Source organism: Trachinotus anak, unplaced genomic scaffold, assembly GCF_046630095.1.
Source record: "Trachinotus anak isolate AG129_WGS33_773 ecotype Australia unplaced genomic scaffold, CSIRO_AGI_Tana_v1 ptg000021l, whole genome shotgun sequence".
In the NCBI taxonomy this organism is placed as follows: domain Eukaryota; kingdom Metazoa; phylum Chordata; class Actinopteri; order Carangiformes; family Carangidae; genus Trachinotus; species Trachinotus anak.
Window position 1 is genome coordinate 15265956 of NW_027273872.1, and position 25827 is coordinate 15291782.

At 41.2% G+C, this 25827-nt stretch overlaps 5 protein-coding genes and 1 pseudogene across 16 annotated transcripts in view; all 6 read right to left on the reverse strand.

The window, feature by feature from the left end:
• LOC139605668 (protocadherin alpha-C2-like) overlaps positions 1-25827 on the reverse strand; it is a 144477-nt gene that overhangs the window by 56529 nt on the left and 62121 nt on the right. Inside the window, exon 1 of one of the 12 annotated variants that reach the window (XM_071457371.1) lies at positions 11363-13506. The exons of 10 other annotated variants lie outside the window; for them this stretch is intronic. In XM_071457371.1, the coding sequence (XP_071313472.1) occupies positions 11363-13369 (2007 nt within the window). In that variant the 5' untranslated portion in view covers positions 13370-13506. One more of the 12 variants, XM_071457360.1, reaches the window with a different exon arrangement.
• LOC139606109 (protocadherin alpha-3-like) lies at positions 473-3097 on the reverse strand. Its single transcript, XM_071458135.1, has 2 exons — positions 3035-3097; positions 473-2857 (listed from the first exon to the last, which is right to left on the reverse strand). Exons 1-2 carry the CDS (start codon positions 3095-3097, stop codon positions 476-478), a joined length of 2445 nt encoding a protein of 814 aa, XP_071314236.1. The 3' UTR covers positions 473-475.
• LOC139605671 (protocadherin alpha-3-like) lies at positions 2934-7612 on the reverse strand. The gene has a single exon (XM_071457373.1). It carries the CDS (start codon positions 6361-6363, stop codon positions 3856-3858), a length of 2508 nt encoding a protein of 835 aa, XP_071313474.1. The 5' UTR covers positions 6364-7612; the 3' UTR covers positions 2934-3855.
• LOC139605683 (protocadherin alpha-8-like) lies at positions 13592-19143 on the reverse strand. The gene has a single exon (XM_071457384.1). The coding sequence runs from the start codon at positions 17659-17661 to the stop codon at positions 15271-15273; it is 2391 nt and encodes a 796-aa protein (XP_071313485.1). The 5' UTR covers positions 17662-19143; the 3' UTR covers positions 13592-15270.
• Positions 19163-21556, reverse strand: LOC139605681 (protocadherin alpha-10 pseudogene; annotated as a pseudogene).
• Positions 23113-25710, reverse strand: LOC139605678 (protocadherin alpha-8-like). The gene has a single exon (XM_071457379.1). It carries the CDS (start codon positions 25519-25521, stop codon positions 23119-23121), a length of 2403 nt encoding a protein of 800 aa, XP_071313480.1. The 5' UTR covers positions 25522-25710; the 3' UTR covers positions 23113-23118.

Sequence of the window (25827 nt, forward strand, 5' to 3'; positions counted from 1 at the left end):
ATGGATAAAACAGCCCTTCCCTTGGTCCTTTCGCTCTCTCTTTGTGACAAAGACTGGAGAGCTAAATCGTCTTCTAAAACTGGGAGGGGCGTGAAAATACTACATAGGAACTCTCAGTGTCACGGTCTTTAGTGTCACCACGTGGAGAGCTCTCACAACTACAGTAATATAAATTGTATGGGAAAGCAGCTTGTATTTCCTATGTTTTCACGTTTGATGTTGATAAATTAGACTGAAACGCTACCAAAAACGGTTTGTCCGGTTTATTTCTTGTAGTTTAAGTTTACCCTTGATTTTTTTTTTTTGCTATCGCTGTACAATATGCCAAAAAATAAAAATAAAAAATAAATTAAAACACAGTCAGGCACACCACTGGGTCAAGCGTATTTTTGTCTCAAGCAAAACTTTTCAAAAACGAAATTAAAGTTTTCAAAACCATAATGTAAAAAGCCACCCACTTAAAAACGTATTGTTTTCACACTGAAAATATTTGTGCGTGGATTTGAGAACTTATTAATACTATGGGGAGAAAAATCTGAGATGGGTGCATTTGTCTTACCTTTTCTTTACTAGGTAAAGTCTGAGTCCTGGTAAAAGTGTCTCCTCCGTTAATACTGATCAGCTCCGCATCTACAGGCGGAAACGGTGCGGGGAAAACCACTACGTCACTCTTGAGCGTGTCTGAGCTGAAACAGACGTCATACTGCTGAGTAGCTTTAGAGTAAGACCAGCTCCCGTCAGGGTGGGTGGTGATCATTGGGGCGCCGTACCTGCTGAAACTGCCGTCTGTCCTGTGACATCTGACAGCTATTAAACTGATGAGACTCAGCAGAAAGATCACTGACACCGACACAATGGCGATCAGCAGATACAGGTTTAAATCAGAGAAGCTGTCCTCCTTTATGGGCACATGTCTGAACTGAGTCTGGATGTCAGCTGTGTTTTCAACCACCACCACCTCAATAGACACAGTAGCTGACAGGGAGGGTTCTCCGTTATCAGAAACCGAGACCACCAAGGGGTGAGTTTTCAGGTCATTGTCACTCATTCTCCTCTTAGTCCTGATTTCCCCGGTGTTGGTTCCGATCCTGAAGAGGTTGTTTCCTTTGGGCTCAGAGAGGTGATAAGAAAGCAGCGCATTGTATCCAGAGTCTGCGTCTACAGCCCTGATCTTTGCCACAAAGTATCCCGCTTCAGCAGAGTAGGGGATGCTCTCACTGTTAACGGAGCCGTGCTCAGAATAGGGCGCTAGGATCGCGGGACTGTTGTCATTCTCATCCAGGATAAAAACGTTGACAGTCACGTTGCTGCTGAGCGGAGGAACACCAGAGTCTGTGGCCTGAACTTTAAACTGAAACGTTTTTAACTCCTCATAGTTAAAAGACTGCAGGCTGACTATATCTCCTGTCTCTGAGTTAATGTTTATCATCGAGGCTATCTGTGTGGTCTTTGGAGAACTATTAATCAAGTGATAAGTTGATTTTGCGTTTTCATTTAAGTCTAAATCTAACGTCGTCAGTGCATGTATTGTAGTTCCAATCGGGCTGTTCTCTTTCACATAAATATTAATATGAGGAACCATGAATCGAGGAGGATTGTCATTGACATCGGAAACGTGAACAGTAATGATACTTGCGCTCGACAGAGACGGCGTTCCTTCATCTGTAGCTGTAATTGATACATTATATTGGGAAACACTCTCTCTGTCAAGAGGCCCGTCAACCAACAATGAATAGTAATTTTTGTAGTTTGATTTTAACTTAAATGGCACGGAACCTGTTAACTTACAGTTTGTCTGGCCATTTTTGCCTCCGTCTTTGTCATTGATAGTCACCATCGCAACAGCTGTGCCTATTTCAGCGTCTTCTTTCACTGGACTCATGAGTGATGACACAGAGATTTCTGGAGCATTATCATTGACATCAATAACTTCAAATAAAACCTTGCAATGTGCACTGCGCGGAGGAGTGCCCTTATCTCGTGCTTGAACACGAATCTCATATGCTTGATTTTCCTCGTAATCAATGTTTCCTTTTACAGTTATTTCTCCAGTATTATGGTCCAGGGCAAATTTATCATCAGGGTTTAGACGTCCCCTTTCTGTAAATGAGTATACAAGTTCACCATTAACACCGTCATCTAAATCAGTGGCGGTCAGTGTTAATAACGCTGTACCAATATTTGCATTTTCAACCACTTGGATCTTGTACAGAGATTTACTGAACAAAGGTGAATTATCATTTACATCCAGTACATTAACTTTTATCTGTAACGTTCCCGTTTTTGGAGGTTTTCCGCCATCTATGGCAGTCAGCACGAGTTCAATAACATCCTGTTTTTCTCGATCTAATGCCTTCTGCAGCACTAACTCTGCGGACACACTCTGGTCACCACTGTTCTGTATATCCAAAGAGAAATAATCATTCGAGCTTAATTTGTAAGTTTGCACTGAGTTGGCCCCGACGTCTGCGTCATGAGCTATCGGCAGTGGATACCTTTCCCCGGTATATGAAGACTCGGAAATATCAATTGTAGATATTTCCTCTAGAAAAGACGGCGCGTTGTCATTAATATCATTAACCACAACTTCAATCCGATGGAGGCTGCGAGGGTTACTCAGTAGGACCTCTATATTTAAAGAGCATTTTACCGTATTAGGACAAAGCTCCTCCCGATCTATCCTCTCGCTAACGAAAAGTACTCCAGTTTCATGATTTATGTCAAAATAGTGTTTGCTATACCCGGAGGTAATCTGGAGACCCGTAGATTCCATTCGCTGCACATTGAGATTTAAATCCTTAGCGAGATTCCCCACTGTCGTCCCTTTGTCCACCTCCTCTGAAATGGTATAGGATATCTGAGCCACGGAACAGTCGCAGAGACAAAGCAGAGTGAAAAGCAGACACCCAATGGTATCCCATTGTTCCCGAGCAGCCATCGCTGTTTAGACAAAAGCAACGAATCCTGGTTTCAGACTTTTGGCCTATTTGCGAAAAATGAAAAACAGCTTTTTTATGTATCCATTCGGATTTACGGTCCTCTCCCTGTAGGTCTCCACTCGTCTGTACGCTATCTCCACAAAGAACTGCCAGATCATGACGTTTCCGTGTTTTGTCATGAATAGAGGAGGAGTTTCTAAACACTGAACGCATGATTTTTGGCATGGTCTCTAGCGACATCTCCTGACACTTTTGTATATAGAAAGATGACCCAAAACATATTTATTATTAAGTGGAGTATTTTTAACGTTATGCTGAGTAAACTGCTACAATTAATGGGTTGATTTTGGAAGAGTATTCACAGCATAATCTTTTTCAGAGAAATTTGCAGTTTAATAAACTATTCTTGTTGTTCATTACCACATCTATTTATGAAGTTACTCTATGTTGCTTTTGTCTGTATTCAGTTATTCAACACTAGGACGTGGACTATAACCTACAATATCAGCACCATGGACAGCACCCGAATCAGTAAAAGAACAGAAGACAGGCAAGCTGTTATCAGCACCATGGACAGTGGCTCAATGCAGTTGTAATGCCATTGCTCAAGTGACTGCTGAGGATACTGTAAAACCCAGTGACAAGATTTCAACATTGCTGGACTGAAATAGTTCTTAAACCACAAACCATTCTCAAGCACAGACTCATTAATTCACCTGCCAACTATCTAGTCATACAACATCAAACCATTGAGAACAAGTTTTTCGTGCCTGAAAAGAATTGACTGGGGACATACAGACAACAACAACTGTTGGTCCCAAAGTTAGCACCCCTTTAAAACACTATGTGAATATAGCTGCACATCATAATAATTTGTAGGTAAAGTTGAAAAATATTTTGCAACACCTGAAATGTTTTAAAAACTTAGAGCAAACGTGCACATGATGCAAAGATTTACAAATTTAAAAAAAAAAAGCACTCTTATGTGTAAATGAAAGCGAGCACCGCTTACCTTTTCTTTACTAGGTAAAGTCTGAGTCCTGGTAAAAGTGTCTCCTCCATTAATACTGATCAGCTCTGCATCTACAGTTGGAAACGGTGCGGGGAAAACCACTACGTCACTCTTGAGCGTATCTGAGCTGAAACAGACGTCATACTGCTGAGTAGCTTTAGAGTAAGACCAGCTCCCGTCAGGGTGGGTGGTGATCATTGGGGCGCCGTACCTGCTGAAACTGCCGTCTGTCCTGTGACATCTGACAGCTATTAAACTGATGAGACTCAGCAGAAAGATCACTGACACCGACACAATGGCGATCAGCAGATACAGGTTTAAATCAGAGAAGCTGTCCTCCTTTATGGGCACATGTCTGAACTGAGTCTGGATGTCAGCTGTGTTTTCAACCACCACCACCTCAATAGACACAGTAGCTGACAGGGAGGGTTCTCCGTTATCAGAAACCGAGACCACCAAGGGGTGAGTTTTCAGGTCATTGTCACTCATTCTCCTCTTAGTCCTGATTTCCCCGGTGCTGGTTCCGATCCTGAAGAGGTTGTTTCCTTTGGGCTCAGAGAGGTGATAAGAAAGCAGCGCGTTGTATCCAGAGTCTGCGTCTACAGCCCTGATCTTTGCCACAAAGTATCCCGCTTCAGCAGAGTAGGGGATGCTCTCACTGTTAACGGAGCCGTGCTCAGAATAGGGCGCTAGGATCGCGGGACTGTTGTCATTCTCATCCAGGATAAAAACATTGACAGTCACATTGCTGCTGAGCGGAGGAACACCAGAGTCTGTGGCCTGAACTTTAAACTGAAACGTTTTTAACTCCTCATAGTTAAAGGCCTGCAGGCTGACTATATCTCCTGTCTCTGAGTTAATGTTTATCAACGTGGGAAGGGGCACAGATTTACTATTGCTGTCTAACAATGAGTAGCTCACCTGACCATTGTTGCTAGTGTCAGCATCAGTTGCAGTCACTTTTTTAATAACTGTCCCTACTATGCTGTTTTCTTTCACATAAACGTTTATTACAGGTTCTGTGAAATACGGCGCATTGTCATTTACATCAGAAACGTGAACAGTAATGACACTGGTATTCGAAAGAGGAGGACTCCCTTCATCTGTGGCTGAAATTGTCACATTGTAGTGGGGAGTTACCTCTCTGTCTAGATGCCCGTTGACCACTAAAGAAAAATAGTTTTTATAATTTGCCTCTAATTTGAACGGAACTATGTTTAAGATCTCGCATTTCACTTCGCCGTTTTTTCCACTATCTTTATCTAGAACTGAAACAAGTGCAATGGCCGTACCTGCACCAGCGTCTTCATTCACCGTGTTGAGCAGTGACGTCACAGCGATTTCAGGAGCGTTGTCATTCACGTCTATTACTTCTACCAGCACTTTACTATGAGCAGACATAGGAGGCTGGCCTTTGTCCCTAGCCTCTGCACGGATCTCAAAAGCTTTTCTTTCCTCATAGTCGATTTTTCCTTTGACTGAAATAATCCCCGTTTCAGGGTCAATTTTAAAAATATCCAGAATATGGTCCTGATCTTTATTACGAAGAGAATACACTATTTCACTGTTTGTGCCTTCATCAGCGTCTGTCGCATTTAAGGTGAAAATCGTCGTACCAATCGGGGTATTTTCTAAAGTTTTAACCTTGTATAGAGTGCTGCTGAACATTGGTGCATTATCATTAATATCTAGTACATTTATTTCAATATCCGATGTGCCTGAATTTGGTGGAGATCCACCGTCTACCGCAGTTAACAGGAGCTGTAGATTTGGCTTTTTCTCCCGGTCTAGGGCTTTCTCCAGCACTAACTCTGGAGATATGCTCTCCCCTCTTTTGTGTGTCGCCAGACTGAAGTATTCATTTGGACTGAGCTTATACGCACTCACACCATTTTTACCCACATCACCATCGGTTGCCTCAGATAACGCAAATCTAAATCCAGGCAAAGTGTTCTCTGCAATGTCCAATATTTGTGATTTTGTGTTAAAAGACGGAGAGTGGTCATTCACATCTTTAATTTCAACCTCGACGCGGTAAAGCTTTAAGGGGTTGTTTATCACAGCCTCTACGGTAACGGTGCATTTAGGTTCATCCGCACAAAGCTCCTCTCGGTCTATCCTCTCATTGACAAACAGATATCCGGTCTTTAGATTTACCTCGAAGTATTTCCTCTTCGATCCTGTAACAATCTGAAACGAACGGGACTCCAAATCCTGCACATTGATGTTAAGATCCTTGGCAATATTTGCGACATTAGTTCCCGGGATTACCTCCTCTGAGACAGAATAAGAGAGCTGCCCAAACGCCGTTTCCCAGTAGCAATCCAACAACACCAGCAGCATATATGTAACAACAGACCTCCTGCTACTCGGTAAAGGCATAATTCCGCCGAGAAAGAACAAAGCATACATCCACAATTGTGTTTCTACCGTGGACTGATGAGATGTGACCAAATTTTAGGTGACACTATTTCAACTTTCATATTTTAAAGACAAAATATCCATCATGCCGTCCATTCTCTTCCAGTGCCTCTTTGTGATAAAAAATCCACAGTCACGCCGTTTTTACTCTGGGAGGAGCCTCAACATTTCAGTGTCACGGTCTATAGCGTCACTGTGTGGTGACTTTGATAAACTGCACAAACAAGTGTAAAATTTCCCTCCTCACCAATAAACACAGTCAAACACTGAATTGTAAAGGGGACCACGAGTTATTGGAATGGTTTTTATATGTTAAAAACACATAATACATGTCAGAATATAGGATCAGTCACACACAAAAAAGTGCATTTCTGTAGCTAAGAAAGAATCTTCTGTGACATTGTTTTATTAAATTATCCAAATGACAAATGATTTGAACGAATATTAAACGTCGACATTAAGGCTACACGACATAAATGAAACAGTGTGTTTAAACTTGGAATTTATCAATTGATGTTTTAAGGATGTAAGAGAAAATATATTTTCTTTCTGGTATAGTTTGCATAATAAAAGCAGTCGATCTTGAATAATCAAGTCTGAAGTAGAAAACATGACTTTATAGATGGAAGTTGGGGATTTCCATGCAAACTCATTGCAAAAGTGCCTCATCAATCGATAAAATATTAAAGGAAGGGTTAAAGCATGAAGTCTGTGAACGCTGACATACACACCTCTGACATAAACAAGTTAAACAATGACTGACTTGACATTTTTTGAGTATCATAGGTTGACATCAATTTCACTGTGCAGTCGAATTTTTAACAGAGATAAACATTTCTCTACCACGTTTTGTTACACATTCTATTAACGAGATAAAGATATTGGCACACTTGCAAATATATTGCAGAACTGAACAGCTTGTTTTCAAGAATATGTTTTCCATATGGGATAAACTTGCAGGCAGAGCACGTTCAGAAACTTGCATTCAGCACCACGGACAGCGACATACAAATCTAAATGCAGACTTGGCAGCAAAAAGAGAGGACTTTGCAACCACAATAATATAATGTAGTAACAACGTAGCGCAGGCCTATATCAACATAAGGAAGACAACAACACAGAGACTTTCTAATTCATTCATTACAATGAGATATTGTTGTTGCACAAAGTCCTAGTTAATGTAACAAGTAGCTATACTTTCACTGTCAATGATCAGTATGAGGGGCAATTAATACAAGTGTTCTTACCTTTTCTTTATTGGGTAAAGTCTGAGTCCTGGTAAAAGTGTCTCCTTCATTAATACTGATCAGCTCCGCATCTACAGGCGGAAACGGTGCGGGGAAAACCACTACGTCACTCTTGAGCGTGTCTGAGCTGAAACAGACGTCATACTGCTGAGTAGCTTTAGAGTAAGACCAGCTCCCGTCAGGGTGGGTGGTGATCATTGGGGCGCCGTACCTGCTGAAACTGCCGTCTGTCCTGTGACATCTGACAGCTATTAAACTGATGAGACTCAGCAGAAAGATCACTGACACCGACACAATGGCGATCAGCAGATACAGGTTTAAATCAGAGAAGCTGTCCTCCTTTATGGGCACATGTCTGAACTGAGTCTGGATGTCAGCTGTGTTTTCAACCACCACCACCTCAATAGACACAGTAGCTGACAGGGAGGGTTCTCCGTTATCAGAAACCGAGACCACCAAGGGGTGAGTTTTCAGGTCATTGTCACTCATTCTCCTCTTAGTCCTGATTTCCCCGGTGCTGGTTCCGATCCTGAAGAGGTTGTTTCCTTTGGGCTCAGAGAGGTGATAAGAAAGCAGCGCGTTGTATCCAGAGTCTGCGTCTACAGCCCTGATCTTTGCCACAAAGTATCCCGCTTCAGCAGAGTAGGGGATGCTCTCACTGTTAATGGAGCCGTGCTCAGAATAGGGCGCTAGGATCGCGGGACTGTTGTCATTCTCATCCAGGATAAAAACATTCACAGTCACGTTGCTGCTGAGCGGAGGAACACCAGAGTCTGTGGCCTGAACTTTAAACTGAAACATTTTTAACTCCTCATAGTTAAATGACTGCAGGCTGACAATGTCTCCTGTTTGGGAGTTGATGTTAATCATAGTAGACAGCGGCACTAAGTTATTGTCACTGACTAGTGAGTAGCTCACTCGACCATTTTCATTAATGTCAGCATCAGTTGCAGATACTGCTTTCAAAACCGTGCCAACTGGGCTATTTTCTTCCAAATACATATTAATTACAGTCTCTGAAAATCGAGGTATGTTGTCATTTACATCAGAAACCTGAATAATAACCACGCTGGTGTTGGAGAGAGGGGGCCTACCTTCATCTGAAGCTTTGATAGTGATATTGTAGTGGGAAATGTGTTCCCTGTCGAGATCTCCACTGATAACTAATGAATAATAATTTTTATAATTTGTCTCCAATTTAAAGGGAGCCGCATTCAGTATCTCACATTTCACCTCACCGTTTTTGCCCCCATCTCTGTCAAGAACTGAAACAAGTGCAATGGCAGTACCGATTTCAGCGTCCTCCCTCACCGTATTGAGCAGTGACGTCACCGTGATGTCCGGGGCATTGTCATTTAGATCCACCACCTCCACCAGTACTTTACACTGGCCTGTTAATGGAGGCTGGCCTTTGTCAGCAGCCTGCACGCGGATTTCAAAGGCAGGATTTGTTTCAAAGTCAATTTTCCCTTTAACTGTTATTATTCCTGTTTCCGAGTTAATTTCAAAAATGTCCAAGACATGGTCCTGGTCTTTGGAATTTAGTAAATATACAATGTCTTTGTTTGGACCTTCATCAGCGTCACTTGCAGTCACTGTCACTACTGTAGTGCCAAGTGGTGCATTTTCTGTAATACTTGTTTTATACAATGTTTTGGTAAAAGCTGGAATATTATCGTTGTTATCAAGAACATTAATTAATATTTCTGACGTGCCTGATTTTGGAGGTGTTCCTCCATCTACAGCGGTCAGTGTGAGTTTAATAAAAGCCTGTTTTTCTCGGTCTAATGATTTCTGAAGGACTAACTCCGCTGACACACTCTCTCCCTTGTGTACCGCCAAAGAAAAATATTCATTGGGATTTAGCTTGTATGTGTTAATACCATTTCTGCCTACATCGGCATCGTAGGCCGACAGCACGGGGAATGTAGCTCCCGGCAAGATGCTCTCGGCTATGTCGATAGTTTGTGATTTGGCACTGAAAGAGGGTGGATTATCATTTACGTCGAGGATATTAACTTCAATACGATAAAGTTTCAATGGATTATTAATCACAGCCTCTACATTTATTGTGCATTTTGCAGCTTTCGCACAGAGCTCTTCTCTGTCTACTCTGTCAGTGACATAAAGAAAGCCTGACTTCAAATTTACATCGAAATACTTTCGCTTTGATCCAGTAACGATCTGAAACATACGTGACTCCAAATCTTGTACATTAAGATTTAGATCCTTGGCGAGATTTCCAACAGAAGTCCCCAGGTTTACCTCCTCTGAGACGGAATAGGAGAGCTGCCCGGATACCGCTCCCCAGTTATACTCCAAGACAACAAGCACTAGATATATCCCGATAGAGGTCTTACTTCCCGGCAGCTGCATAATTCCATACAGCAACAACAAAGCATAGATCCGAATATCGATGCGCCTTTCACGTATTAAGACCAAAAAATCGTTTGTAAAACCAATCTATGTGGCGGTATGATTTCTGTATGCATTCTCATTCGTCCTGTGTCTCAGTCTAACAAAGCACTGAAAAAAATGGTGATCCTTTGAAGATGGGAGGGTCCTACACATCAGCGACCTGCTGGCGGTGTTATGGTCTAGACTGTCATCTCATGGCCATTTGAAAGAACTACAGTGGTTTGAAATAAACAGTCAAACACTGATTTTTGGAAGCAGTCACCAGAATGAAGTTACTCGTCAGTGATTTAAAAACAAAAATGACAGCTGCTTCATTGCTGCCTGTACTGTTATGTCCTCATACCGTTACATAGTGTATTCGCCATATACTTCAGAACCATGGACTAAGCATCATAATGCAGATGCATCGTGGTAAGCACAGTTGCGGTGACCCGGCCTGAAAGACGATCTTAATGATGGTTGATCGAAATAAAAAAGTACTGTCGGAGTAACATGTAGCAGTACATGAGCAGAGCCAACGTTAGACGGCTATTTGTATACAAAATGCATTGACAAAAAGATTCACGAGTCAGCAAGCATAAGAAAAATCATAACTGTGTGCTGCTTTTTCCTTTCTTACTGTACTTAAGATATTTTGAATTTGCATCCAAAATTCGATGCGATTTTTGTAGGCTACTTTATACAAGAAAGTAGTGCATAACTCTACAATTCTTTACAGAATATATTAATACCAATGCTTGCATGCAAATGAAATGACTGAAAAAACTAAGTTGAAACGCTATAAGTATCTCCAACCGTTTGACATTGATTGTGCTCTCTGAACCCTCTCCATCAAAATCCCAGTCAAGCACTATGAAAAGGCAAGTCATGGAGCTAAGTGTGTAAAAAGATTGATTTCGCATGAGTACATTTGATGATTATATTTTTCTGGGGGAACATACTCATTGCACATTATAAGCAGTAAGAGTAAACTTTGATAGATATATAATTAGATTACATTTAGCATTACAATTATTCTCGTGTTAAATTTGAGGTTGTGAATTAAAGCTTGACTAAATTGTTTTTTTTTTTTGTTTTTTTTTCATCACATTTAAGTAAACAGGACGCACTGACTACGTTTTAGGAAGCCTAAACGAGAAAATATTATGTCGATATTGGAGCACACATTCGGGTAAAAAAAACGAACAAACAAAACAAAACTGAGACTTGTGAATGCAAATCCGCAGAAACTAGTACATATTGAAAATCTCTCTTTAGCTTACACTCCAAGATCAGACATCACAACTCTACAAAAGATCATTTACCTGTTAACTAGATCTTCTTACCTTTTCTTTGTTTGGTAAAGTCTGAGTCCTGGTAAAAGTGTCTCCTCCATTAATACTGATCAGCTCCCCATCTACAGGCGGAAACGGTGCGGGGAAAACCACTACGTCACTCTTGAGCGTGTCTGAGCTGAAACAGACGTCATACTGCTGAGTAGCTTTAGAGTAAGACCAGCTCCCGTCAGGGTGGGTGGTGATCATTGGGGCGCCGTACCTGCTGAAACTGCCGTCTGTCCTGTGACATCTGACAGCTATTAAACTGATGAGACTCAGCAGAAAGATCACTGACACCGACACAATGGCGATCAGCAGATACAGGTTTAAATCAGAGAAGCTGTCCTCCTTTATGGGCACATGTCTGAACTGAGTCTGGATGTCAGCTGTGTTTTCAACCACCACCACCTCAATAGACACAGTAGCTGACAGGGAGGGTTCTCCGTTATCAGAAACCGAGACCACCAAGGGGTGAGTTTTCAGGTCATTGTCACTCATTCTCCTCTTAGTCCTGATTTCCCCGGTGCTGGTTCCGATCCTGAAGAGGTTGTTTCCTTTGGGCTCAGAGAGGTGATAAGAAAGCAGCGCATTGTATCCAGAGTCTGCGTCTACAGCCCTGATCTTTGCCACAAAGTATCCCGCTTCAGCAGAGTAGGGGATGCTCTCACTGTTAACGGAGCCGTGCTCAGAATAGGGCGCTAGGATCGCGGGACTGTTGTCATTCTCATCCAGGATAAAAACGTTGACAGTCACGTTGCTGCTGAGTGGAGGAACACCAGAGTCTGTGGCCTGAACTTTAAACTGAAACGTTTTTAACTCCTCATAGTTAAAAGACTGCAGGCTGACTATATCTCCTGTCTCTGAGTTAATGTTTACCATTGTCGAGAGTGGCACTGAGTTACTGTTGTCATGTAAAAATGAATATCTGACCTGACCATTCTGATCGATGTCAGCATCAGCTGCTGAAACTGTTTTAATAACTGCTCCTACTGGGCTGTTTTCTTTCACATAGACACTGATTATATTTTCTGTGAATAGAGGTTTGTTATCATTTACATCTGAGACGTGCACAGTAATAACACTTGTGCTGGAGAGAGGTGGGCTCCCCTCGTCAGTAGCAGTGATGCTGATACTGTATTGAGATGAGCTCTCTCTGTCGAGAGGACCGTCCACCACCAATGAATAGTAATTCTTATAGTTTGACTCTAATTTGAAAGGAACGTTGTTGTAAATTTTACAAGCGACCATCCCATTTTTACCTCCGTCTTTATCAAACACTGAAACAAGCGCAATAGCTGTGCCAATGGACGCGTCCTCTTTCACGGTGGTTAACAGTGACGTCACTGAAATTTCAGGAGCATTGTCATTAACGTCTAAAACTTCAATCAATAGTTTTGCATGCGAGGTCATGGGCGATAAAGCTCCGTCACTGGCTTGTACTCGAATCTCAAAAGCATTATTCTGTTCAAAGTCGATGTTCTTTCTATTTGTTACAGTCCCAGTTTTTTCATCTATAGCAAATAGATCAGTTTCTTTCCCTCTGCCTACTTCACTGAATGAATATAACACTTCTCCGTTTTGACCTGCATCTAAGTCCGTCGCATTTAGCGTGATTATTGATGTACCTATTTTCACATTCTCATAAACACTGGCTTTATACAGTGTTTGACTGAATATAGGAGGATTATCGTTAATGTCCAACACGTTCACTATTATATTCATAGTGCCTGATTTAGCAGGAGTTCCTCCATCAATGGCAGTCAGTGTGAGTCGAATCACAGACTGTTTTTCTCTGTCTAAAACTTTCTGAAGCACTAATTCAGGAGTTACCCTCTCTCCTTTATGTGTCGCCAGTGAGAAGTGTTCGTTTTGACTAAGCTTGTAGGTATTTACATCGTTTTTACCGACGTCTGCGTCGTGAGCAGGATGCAGGGGAAATTTAGCCCCTGCTGGTGTGTTCTCACTAATATTAATAATCTGTGACTTGCTGCTAAATGATGGAGAGTTATCATTCATATCTAAGATTATAATTTCAATCCGGTACAGTTTTAAAGGATTATTAATAACTGCTTCGACACTAAGTGAACATTTTGGTTCAGTGCCGCAGAGTTCCTCTCTATCTATTCTTTCATTAACGTAAAGGACACCAGTCTTTAAATTTACCTCGAAATATTTTGTCTTTGATCCAGAAACGATCTGAAACATGCGGGACTCCAAATCCTGGACGTTGATGTTCAGATCTTTAGCGATATTTCCGACAACAGTCCCCCGATTTACCTCCTCTGAGACGGAATAAGAGAGCTGCCCCGACACCGCTTCCCAGTAACAATCCAGCAGCACGAAGAAGAAATAGATCCACACAGAGCCCATTCTGTCTGATAAATGCATCATTCCATGTATCCAAAGAGATCATCGAGGCATTTTTGGTCAAGAATTGAAACTGCCCACGACAATGATCATCGTATCGGTCTTCCTCACCCTCACCGTCTCTTTGTTTCTATCGCTGGAGTAACATAATCATCCTCTGAATCTGGGAGGAGCCCCGAACCACTAAAGAGTATGTTCAAATGTTATGGTCTACAATGTCCCCATGTGGACACTTTTAAGAACTACATTCCACATCGACACATTACAGTATTACAACGATCATAATATTAATGTTCAGTGACACAGCCAAATATGAAGTACTACAGGCACGGTCAATATGACTCTTCATTTCATCCCACTATTGTTTTTCAGCATATTCGTTTCGTCCTGAAACTAATCTAGAACTAAACCTAATAAGTCAGCACTTCTGCAATGACTGAACTGTTCTGCAAACAGAAAAACAACTAACTATAATTCCACAGTCCATAGAAAACATTGCAACACACAACGTAAACAATTACTGTTCACCCGCATATGCACAAGCATTATTTTTTCAGCAAATAGTGAACCAAAATATAGATAATATTGACCGACCTACATCTCCGTAGAATGATAAAATCGCAGAGGATACACTTGTGCGCAAATTTACATCAAACTATACTGTTCCAATTTTCTCTTTAACAAATCAATCTGCTTCTCCTTATGCCTAATAGATTGAGGATTACAGGGTCCACACATTCACTTACTTTTATCCAGAAACACAGATAGCGATATTTACCTTAAAATGCCAAATATGCTGCAAGAATTACTCTCAATGTTTAAATCCCTTAAGACAAAGCATGCATATTCGCCTATCTGAAAATTTTGATTGGTTTTGTTCATACATCAAATCCATTTAGGTTTCAATTTTCTCCTCACCCTTGTTTCAGAAAGCCATATTTTCACCAATCAAAACTGCATTTCATTTCCTTTCCAACATAATATGCCCAAACTTTTAAAGATCCAGCTATTTTCTTATTAAACTCTCAGTCTGGGTAAATACCCCACCATTTATAATAACATAGCTAACTGACGACAGCTATTAAATCTACATAGATATTTTGAAGAGGGTTAATGAGACCTTTGATACACCGTAGCGTTCAAAATTGAATAAGATATATGTAAATGTATTCATACACAGTACGTGAAACAATTCAACACAGTCTGCACTTTAACCTTTATTTTCTAAGGATTATATGCATCCAACATTCAGTCCCTGGAGTTCAGCACCAGGGACAGTGACCCACACGTTACAATACAGAATAGGCAGGGAGCAATGGATGAGATGAGAAAACCATTACATATAGACTACACAGCAGGTCACAGTTCATAAGATATCAACCTACTCCACCTATACTTGATGTCATTTCCATTTTACATTGAACAGTAGTTCAAATTATCTCACATGTCTGTTACACAGCACAAAGCGATTCAAAATTAGCCTAAATAAATAAAACTGCAACATGTCGCCCCAGTTCTAGAAACAGTGCAATAATAAATGCTTAATGCAACTATATTCTTACCTTGTCTTTACTGGGTAATGTCTGAGTTCTGGTAAAAGTGTCTCCTCCGTTAATACTGATCAGCTCCGCATCTACAGGCGGAAACGGTGCGGGGAAAACCACTACGTCACTCTTGAGCGTGTCTGAGCTGAAACAGACGTCATACTGCTGAGTAGCTTTAGAGTAAGACCAGCTCCCGTCAGGGTGGGTGGTGATCATTGGGGCGCCGTACCTGCTGAAACTGCCGTCTGTCCTGTGACATCTGACAGCTATTAAACTGATGAGACTCAGCAGAAAGATCACTGACACCGACACAATGGCGATCAGCAGATACAGGTTTAAATCAGAGAAGCTGTCCTCCTTTATGGGCACATGTCTGAACTGAGTCTGGATGTCAGCTGTGTTTTCAACCACCACCACCTCAATAGACACAGTAGCTGACAGGGAGGGTTCTCCATTATCAGAAACCGAGACCACCAAGGGGTGAGTTTTCAGGTCATTGTCACTCATTCTCCTCTTAGTCCTGATTTCCCCGGTGCTGGTTCCGATCCTGAAGAGGTTGTTTCCTTTGGGCTCAGAGAGGTGATAAGAAAGCAGCGCATTGTATCCAGAGTCTGCGTCTACAGCCCTGATCTTTGCCACAAAGTATCCCGCTTCAGCAGAGTAGGGGATGCTCTCACTGTTAACGGAGCCGTGCTCAGAATAGGGCGCTAGGATCGCGGGACTGTTGTCATTCTCATCCAGGATAAAAACGTTGACAGTCACGTTGCTGCTGAGCGGAGGAACACCAGAGTCTGTGGCCTGAACTTTAAACTGAAACGTTTTTAACTCCTCATAGTTAAAAGACTGCAGGCTGACAATGTCTCCTGTCTCTGAGTTAATGTTTACCATTGTCGAGAGTGGCACTGAGTTACTGTTGTCATGTAAAAATGAATATCTGACCTGACCATTCTGATCGATATCAGCATCAGCTGCTGAAACTGTTTTAATAACTGCTCCTACTGGGCTGTTTTCTTTTACATAGACACTGATTATATTTTCTGTGAATAGAGGTTTGTTATCATTTACATCTGAGACGTGCACAGTAATAACACTTGTGCTGGAGAGAGGTGGGCTCCCCTCGTCAGTAGCAGTGATGCTGATACTGTATTGAGATGAGCTCTCTCTGTCGAGAGGACCGTCCACCACCAATGAATAGTAATTCTTATAGTTTGACTCTAATTTGAAAGGAACGTTATTGGAAATTTTACAGTCGACCATCCCATTTTTACCTCCGTCTTTATCAAACACTGAAACAAGCGCAATAGCTGTGCCAATGGACGCGTCCTCTTTCACGGTGTTTAACAGTGACGTCACTGAAATTTCAGGAGCATTGTCATTAACGTCTAAAACTTCAATCAATAGTTTTGCATGCGAGGTCATGGGCGATAAAGCTCCGTCACTGGCTTGTACTCGAATCTCAAAAGCATTATTCTGTTCAAAGTCGATGTTCTTTCTATTTGTTACAGTCCCAGTTTTTTCATCTATAGCAAACAGATCAGTTTGTTTCCCCTGGTCTATTTCTATAAAGGAATATGATATTTCTCCGTTGGGGCCTTTGTCCAAATCAGTAGCATTTAATGTTATGATTGATGTACCTATCTTAACGTTTTCATACACACCCGCTTTATACAGTGTTTGACTGAATATAGGAGGATTGTCGTTAATGTCCAGCACATTCACTATTACATTCATAGTGCCCGATTTAGCAGGAGTTCCTCCATCAATGGCAGTCAGTGTGAGTCGAATTACAGACTGTTTTTCTCTGTCTAAAACTTTCTGAAGCACTAATTCAGGAGTTACAGTCTCTCCTTTAAGCATAGACAGAGAGAAGTGTTCGTTTTGACTAAGCTTGTAGGTATTTACAGTATTTTTACCGACATCTGCGTCGTGAGCTCGTTTCAGGGGGAATTTAGCTCCTGCTGCTGTGTTCTCTGTAATGTTTATTACCTGTGACCTGCTCAGAAATGATGGAGAATTATCATTCACATCTAAGATAATAATTTCAATCCGGTACAGTTTTAAAGGATTATTAATAACTGCTTCGACACTAAGTGAACATTTTGGTTCAGTGCCGCAGAGTTCCTCTCTATCTATTCTTTCATTAACGTAAAGGACACCAGTCTTTAAATTTACCTCGAAATATTTTGTCTTTGATCCAGAAACGATCTGAAACATGCGCGACTCCAAATCCTGGACATGAATGTTCAGATCTTTAGCGATATTTCCGACAACAGTCCCCACATTTACCTCCTCTGAGACGGAATAAGAGAGCTGCCCCGACACCGCTTCCCAGTAACAATCCAGCAGCACGAAGAAGAAATAGATCCACACAGAGCCCATTCTGCCCAGTAAATGCATAACTCCGTGTATCCACAGAAATCATAAAGGCGTTTTTGGTCAAGAACTAAAACTGCCCACGACAATGATCACCGTATCGGTCTTCCTCACCCTCACCGTCTCTTTGTTTCTATCGCCGGAGAAACATCATCATCCTCTGAATCTGGGAGGAGCCCCGAACCACTAAAGAGTATGTTCAAATGTTATGGTCTACAATGTCCCCATGTGGACACTTTTAAGAACTACATTCCACATCAGCACATTAGGCTACAATATTACAAAGATCATAATATTAATGTTCCATGAAACAGCCAAATATGAAGTAGCACAGACAAGGTTAATGTGAGTCTTCATTTCATCCCAATATTGTGTTTTAGCAAATTAGTTTTGTCCTAAAACTAACTTAGAATTAAAGCTCGTAATTCAATGCTTCTACAATGACTGAACTGTTCTGCAAACAGAAAACAAACTAACTATAAATACACAATTCATAGAAAAACATTGCATACACAATTTAAACAATTACTCACCACCTGCACATGCACAAGCAAAATAGTGAACCAAAATATAGATAATATTGACCCACATACCATTCCGGAGATGATAAGATCTCAGAGAGTACATTTGTGTGCAAATTTACATACTAATAAATCTGCTTCTCCTTATGCCTAATAGATTGAGGATTACAGGGTCCACACATTCACTTACTTTTATCCAGAAACACAGATAGAGATATTTACCTTAAAATGCCAAATATGCTGCAAGAATTACTCTCAATGTTTAAATCCCTTAAGACAAAGCATGCATATATTCGCCTATCTGAAAATTTTGATTGGTCGTGTTCAAACATGAAGTCTGTTTAACTATCACTTTTCTCCTCACCTGTGTCTCAGAAAGCCATATTTTCACAAATCAAAATTGTATTTAATTTCCTTTCCAACACACTGCAATAATATGGCCAAAGATTCAGAGATCCAGCCATCTTCTTATAAAACTCTCAGTCTGGGTAAATACCCCACCATTTATAATAACATAGCTAACTGACAACAGCTATTAAATCTACATAGATATTTTGAAGAGGGTTAATGAGACCTTTGATACACCATAGTGTTCAAAATTGAATAAGATATATGTAAATTTACTGATACACAATACGTGAAACAATTCAACACAGTCTGCACTTTAATCTTTATTTTCTAAGGATTACAAGTCGCCCACATTCAAAACCTGGGGTTCAGCACCAGGGACAGTGACCCATACATTGAAAAAATGAATAGGCAGGGAGCAATGAATGAGATAAGAAAACCATTACATATGGACTACACAGCAGGCTACGGCTCATATGATATTAATCTACTCCACCTATACTTGATGTCATTTACATTTTGCATTGAACAGTAGTTCAAATTATCTCACATGTCTGCTACATAGCACAAAGCCATTAAAAAATTGTCTAAATAAATAAAACTGCAACATACCGCCCCAGTTATAGAAACAGTGCAATAATAAATGCTTAATGCAACTATATTCTTACCTTTTCTTTATTTGGCAAAGTCTGAGTCCTGGTAAAAGTGTCTCCTCCGTTAATACTGATCAGCTCCCCATCTACAGGCGGAAACGGTGCGGGGAAAACCACTACGTCACTCTTGAGCGTGTCTGAGCTGAAACAGACGTCATACTGCTGAGTAGCTTTAGAGTAAGACCAGCTCCCGTCAGGGTGGGTGGTGATCATTGGGGCGCTGTACCTGCTGAAACTGCCATCTGTCCTGTGACATCTGACAGCTATTAAACTGATGAGACTCAGCAGAAAGATCACTGACACTGACACAATGGCGATCAGCAGATACAGGTTTAAATCAGAGAAGCTGTCCTCCTTTATAGGCACATGTCTGAACTGAGTCTGGATGTCAGCTGTGTTTTCAACCACCACCACCTCAATAGACACAGTAGCTGACAGGGAGGGTTCTCCGTTATCAGAAACCGAGACCACCAAGGGGTGAGTTTTCAGGTCATTGTCACTCATTCTCCTCTTAGTCCTGATTTCCCCGGTGCTGGTTCCGATCCTGAAGAGGTTGTTTCCTTTGGGCTCAGAGAGGTGATAAGAAAGCAGCGCATTGTATCCAGAGTCTGCGTCTACAGCCCTGATCTTTGCCACAAAGTATCCTGCTTCAGCAGAGTAGGGGATGCTCTCACTGTTAACGGAGCCGTGCTCAGAATAGGGCGCTAGGATCGCGGGACTGTTGTCATTCTCATCCAGGATAAAAACGTTGACAGTCACGTTGCTGCTGAGGGGAGGAACACCAGAGTCTGTGGCCTGAACTTTAAACTGAAACGTTTTTAAGTCCTCATAGTTAAAAGACTGCAGGCTGACTATATCTCCTGTCTCTGAGTTAATGTTAACCATTGTCGAGAGTGGCACTGAGTTACTGTTGTCATGTAAAAATGAATATCTGACCTGACCATTCTGATCGATATCAGCATCAGCTGCTGAAACTGTTTTAATAACTGCTCCTACTGGGCTGTTTTCTTTTACATAGACACTGATTATATTTTCTGTGAATAGAGGTTTGTTATCATTTACATCTGAGACGTGCACAGTAATAACACTTGTGCTGGAGAGAGGTGGGCTCCCCTCGTCAGTAGCAGTGATGCTGATACTGTATTGAGATGAGCTCTCTCTGTCGAGAGGACCGTCCACCACCAATGAATAGTAATTCTTATAGTTTGACTCTAATTTGAAAGGAACGTTATTGGAAATTTTACAGTCGACCATCCCATTTTTACCTCCGTCTTTATCAAACACTGAAACTAGCGCAATAGCTGTGCCAATGGACGCGTCCTCTTTCACGGTGTTTAACAGTGACGTCACTGAAATTTCAGGAGCATTGTCATTAACGTCTAAAACTTCAATCAATAGTTTTGCATGCGAGGTCATCGGAAAAACTGCTCCGTCACTGGCTTGTACTCGAATCTCAAAAGCATTATTCTGTTCAAAGTCGATGTTCTTTCTATTTGTTACAGTCCCAGTTTTTTCATCTATAGCAAACAGATCAGTTTGTTTCCCTCTGCCTACTTCACTGAATGAATATAACACTTCTCCGTTTGAGCCTGCATCTAAATCAGTGGCATTCAGTCTTATTATTTCTGTGCCTATTTTAACATTTTCATAAACACTGGCTTTATACAGTGTTTGACTGAATATAGGAGGATTGTCGTTAATGTCCAACGCATTCACTATTATAGTCATACTGCCTGATTTAGCAGGAGTTCCTCCATCAATGGCAGTCAGTGTGAGTCGAATTATAGACTGACTTTCTCTGTCTAAAACTTTCTGAAGCACTAACTCGGGTGTTACAATTTCTCCTTTGAGTGTAGCCAGAGAGAAATGTTCGTTTTGACTAAGCTTGTAGGTATTTACTGTATTTTTACCGACATCCGCATCATAAGCAGGATGCAGGGGAAATTTAGCCCCTGCTGGTGTGTTCTCTGTAATGTTTATTACCTGTGATGTGCTAAGAAATGATGGGGAATTATCATTCACATCCAAGATTATAATTTCAATCCGGTACAGTTTTAAAGGATTATTAATAACTGCTTCGACACTAAGTGAACATTTTGATTCATCGCCGCAGAGTTCCTCTCTATCTATTCTCTCATTAACGTAAAGGACACCAGTCTTTAAATTTACCTCGAAATATTTTGTCTTTGATCCAGAAACGATCTGAAACATACGGGACTCAAAATCCTGGACGTTGATGTTCAGATCTTTAGCGATATTTCCGACAACAGTCCCCACATTTACCTCCTCTGAGACGGAATAAGAGAGCTGCCCCGACACCGCTTCCCAGTAACAATCCAGCAGCACGAAGAAGAGATAGATCCACACAGAGCCCATTCTGCCTGATAAATGCATCATTCCATGTAGAGAGGGAATTCATACGGGCAATTTTGAACGATGATGAGATAAAAATGAAGAACCGTCGCTTTATAGGCTCATAATCAAAAGGAATTTAACCGGCAACACGACAATGATCTCCGCGACGGTCTCCCTCAGCCTCTTCGTTTCTTTGTTTCAATAGCTTTAGAAACATCATCATCCTCTGAATCTGGGAGGAGCCCCGAACAACTAAAGAGTATGTTCAAATGTTATGGTCTACAATGTCCCCATGTGGACACTTTTAAGAACTACATTCCACATCGACACATTACAGTATTACAACGATCATAATATTAATGTTCAGTGACACAGCCAAATATGAAGTACTACAGGCACGGTCAATGTAACTCTTCATTTAATGCCACTGTTGTTTTTCATAAAGTCCGTTTCGTCCTGAAACTAACTTAGAATTAAAGCTCATAATTCAATGCTTCTACAATGACTGAACTGTTCTGCAAACAGAAAGCAAACTAACTATAAATGCACAATTAATAAAAACGTCACATACACAACATAAACAATTACTCACCTCCTGCATATGCACAAACATTATGCTTCAGCAAATAGCGAGGCAAAATATAGATAATATTGACAAACACACCTTTCCTGACAATGATAAAATCTCATAGAATGCACTTGTGTGCAAGTTTACATAAAACCATAGCGTAACAATTTTCGCTATTAACCAATCTGTTTCTTCGTATTCCTTATGGATTGAGGAATTCAGGGTCCACACATTCACTAACATCCGTCCAGAACCATGGATAGTGCTATTCACTTCAAAAATGCCAAAAATGGTGCAAAAATGACTCTGAATTTCTAAATCCCTAAAACAGAGCATGTGTATATCAGCCTACAAAAAAAATTAATTTGTCCTGTTCAAGTCTTTAACTTTTAATTTTCTCGTCATTTATGTCTCAAAAAGGCACAATTTAATAAATCAAAAATGCATTTAACTTCTTTTCCGACATAGTGCAATAATACACCTAAATATTTTAAGATCCAGCCTTTTTCTTATTAAACTATGAATAAACGTAAATATGTCACCTATGAAAATTACAAATCTAACTGACGACAGCTATTAAATCTACACAGATACTTTGAAAACGATCAGTGAGACATTTGATGCACTGTAATGTTCAGCGTTAGATACGATATATGTAAAGGTACTCAAATACAGCATATGAAACACTTCAACATAGTCTTTACTTTCACATTTATGTTCTGAGGATGACAAGCAGCCAACATGCAGAACCTGGAGTTCAGCACCAGGGACAGTGACCCACATGTTAAAATACTGAGTAGGCAGGGAGCAATGAGTGTGATGTAAAAAACATGACATGTAGACTACACAGCAGGCCACAGTTCATAAGATATCAACCTACTCCACCTATACTTGATGTCATTTCCATTTTACATTGAACAATAGTTCAAATTATCTTACATGTCTGTTACACAGCACAAAGCCATTCAAAATTAGCTTAAAACTGCAACATGTCGCCTCCAGTTCTAGAAACTGCAATAATAAATGCTTAATGCAACTATATTCTTACCTTTTCTTTGTTCGGTAAAGTCTGAGTCCTGGTAAAAGTGTCTCCTTCATTAATACTGATCAGCTCCGCATCTACAGGCGGAAACGGTGCAGGGAAAACCACTACGTCACTCTTGAGCGTGTCTGAGCTGAAACAGACGTCATACTGCTGAGTAGCTTTAGAGTAAGACCAGCTCCCGTCAGGGTGGGTGGTGATCATTGGGGCGCTGTACCTGCTGAAACTGCCGTCTGTCCTATGACATCTGACAGCTATTAAACTGATGAGACTCAGCAGAAAGATCACTGACACCGACACAATGGCGATCAGCAGATACAGGTTTAAATCAGAGAAGCTGTCCTCCTTTATGGGCACATGTCTGAACTGAGTCTGGATGTCAGCTGTGTTTTCAACCACCACCACCTCAATAGACACAGTAGCTGACAGGGAGGGTTCTCCGTTATCAGAAACCGAGACCACCAAGGGGTGAGTTTTCAGGTCATTGTCACTCATTCTCCTCTTAGTCCTGATTTCCCCGGTGCTGGTTCCGATCCTGAAGAGGTTGTTTCCTTTGGGCTCAGAGAGGTGATAAGAAAGCAGCGCATTGTATCCAGAGTCTGCGTCTACAGCCCTGATCTTTGCCACAAAGTATCCCGCTTCAGCAGAGTAGGGGATGCTCTCACTGTTAACGGAGCCGTGCTCAGAATAGGGCGCTAGGATCGCGGGACTGTTGTCATTCTCATCCAGGATAAAAACGTTGACAGTCACGTTGCTGCTGAGTGGAGGAACACCAGAGTCTGTGGCCTGGACTTTAAACTGAAACGTCTTTAACTCCTCGAAGTTAAAAGACTGCAGGCTGACTATATCTCCTGTCTCTGAGTTAATGTTAACCATTGTCGAGAGTGGCACTGAGTTACTGTTGTCATGTAAAAATGAATATCTGACCTGACCATTCTGATCGATATCAGCATCAGCTGCTGAAACTGTTTTAATAACTGCTCCTACTGGGCTGTTTTCTTTCACATAGACACTGATTATATTTTCTGTGAATAGAGGTTTGTTATCATTTACATCTGAGACGTGCACAGTAATAACACTTGTGCTGGAGAGAGGTGGGCTCCCCTCGTCAGTAGCAGTGATGCTGATACTGTATTGAGATGAGCTCTCTCTGTCGAGAGGACCGTCCACCACCAATGAATAGTAATTCTTATAGTTTGACTCTAGTTTGAAAGGAACGTTATTGGAAATTTTACAGTCGACCATCCCATTTTTACCTCCGTCTTTATCAAACACTGAAACAAGCGCAATAGCTGTGCCAATGGACGCGTCCTCTTTCACGGTGTTTAACAGAGACGTCACTGAAATTTCAGGAGCATTGTCATTAACGTCTAAAACTTCAATCAATAGTTTTGCATGAGAGGTGAGAGCAGAAGAAGCTCCATCACTGGCTTGTACTCGAATCTCAAAAGCATTATTCTGTTCAAAGTCGATGTTCTTTCTATTTGTTACAGTCCCAGTTTTTTCATCTATAGCAAACAGATCACTTTGTTTCCCTCTGCCTACTTTACTGAATGAATAAAACACTTCTCCGTTTGAGCCTGCATCTAAATCAGTAGCGTTCAGTCTTATTATCGATGTGCCCATTTTCACATTTTCAAACACACTGGCTTTGTACAGAGTTTGACTGAACACAGGAGGATTATCATTGATATCTAAAACATTGATTATAATGACCATAGTTCCTGATTTAGCAGGAGTTCCTCCATCAATGGCAGTCAGTGTGAGTCGAATCACAGACTGTTTTTCTCTGTCTAAAACTTTCTGAAGCACTAATTCGGGTGTTATACTCTCCCCTTTGTATGTATCGATAGAGAAGTGTTCGTTTTGACTAAGCTTGTACGTATTTACTGTATTTTTACCGACGTCTGCATCGTCAGCGGGATGAAGGGGAAATTTAGCCCCTGCTGCTGTGCTCTCACTAACGTCGATCACCTGTGTCGTGCTGAGAAATGATGGAGAATTATCATTCACATCTAAGATAATAATTTCAATTCGGTATAGTTTTAAAGGATTATTAATAACTGCTTCGACACTAAGTGAACATTTTGATTCATCGCCGCAGAGTTCCTCTCTATCTATTCTTTCATTAACGTAAAGGACACCAGTCTTTAGATTTACCTCGAAATATTTTGTCTTTGATCCAGAAACGATCTGAAACATGCGGGACTCCAAATCCTGGACGTTGATGTTCAGATCTTTAGCGATATTTCCGACAACAGTCCCCACATTTACCTCCTCTGAGACGGAATAAGAGAGCTGCCCCGACACCGCTTCCCAGTAACAATCCAGCAGCACGAAGAAGAGATAGATCCACACAGAGCCCATTCTGCCTGATAAATGCATCATTCCATACATCGAGCAACGTATAAAGAGAGAATTGCCCAGTAAGTCACAAAAATAAAGAAATTAAACTGAATCACCCAATAAAAGACTGGAGTTTTTCGCCATATTTTCTTTACAATAACAAATGGTCGTCGCACCGATGTGTTCGCCCTTATGGTCTCTTTGTTTCAATCTCCTGAGAAACATCATCCTCTGAACATGGGAGGAGCCCGGAGCCACTAAATCCGAAGTTCAGATGTGATGGTCTACAATGTCCCCGTGTGGACGCTCTCAGGAACTACATTCAACTTAAACACCTACAACATGAAGCCGAGCAAT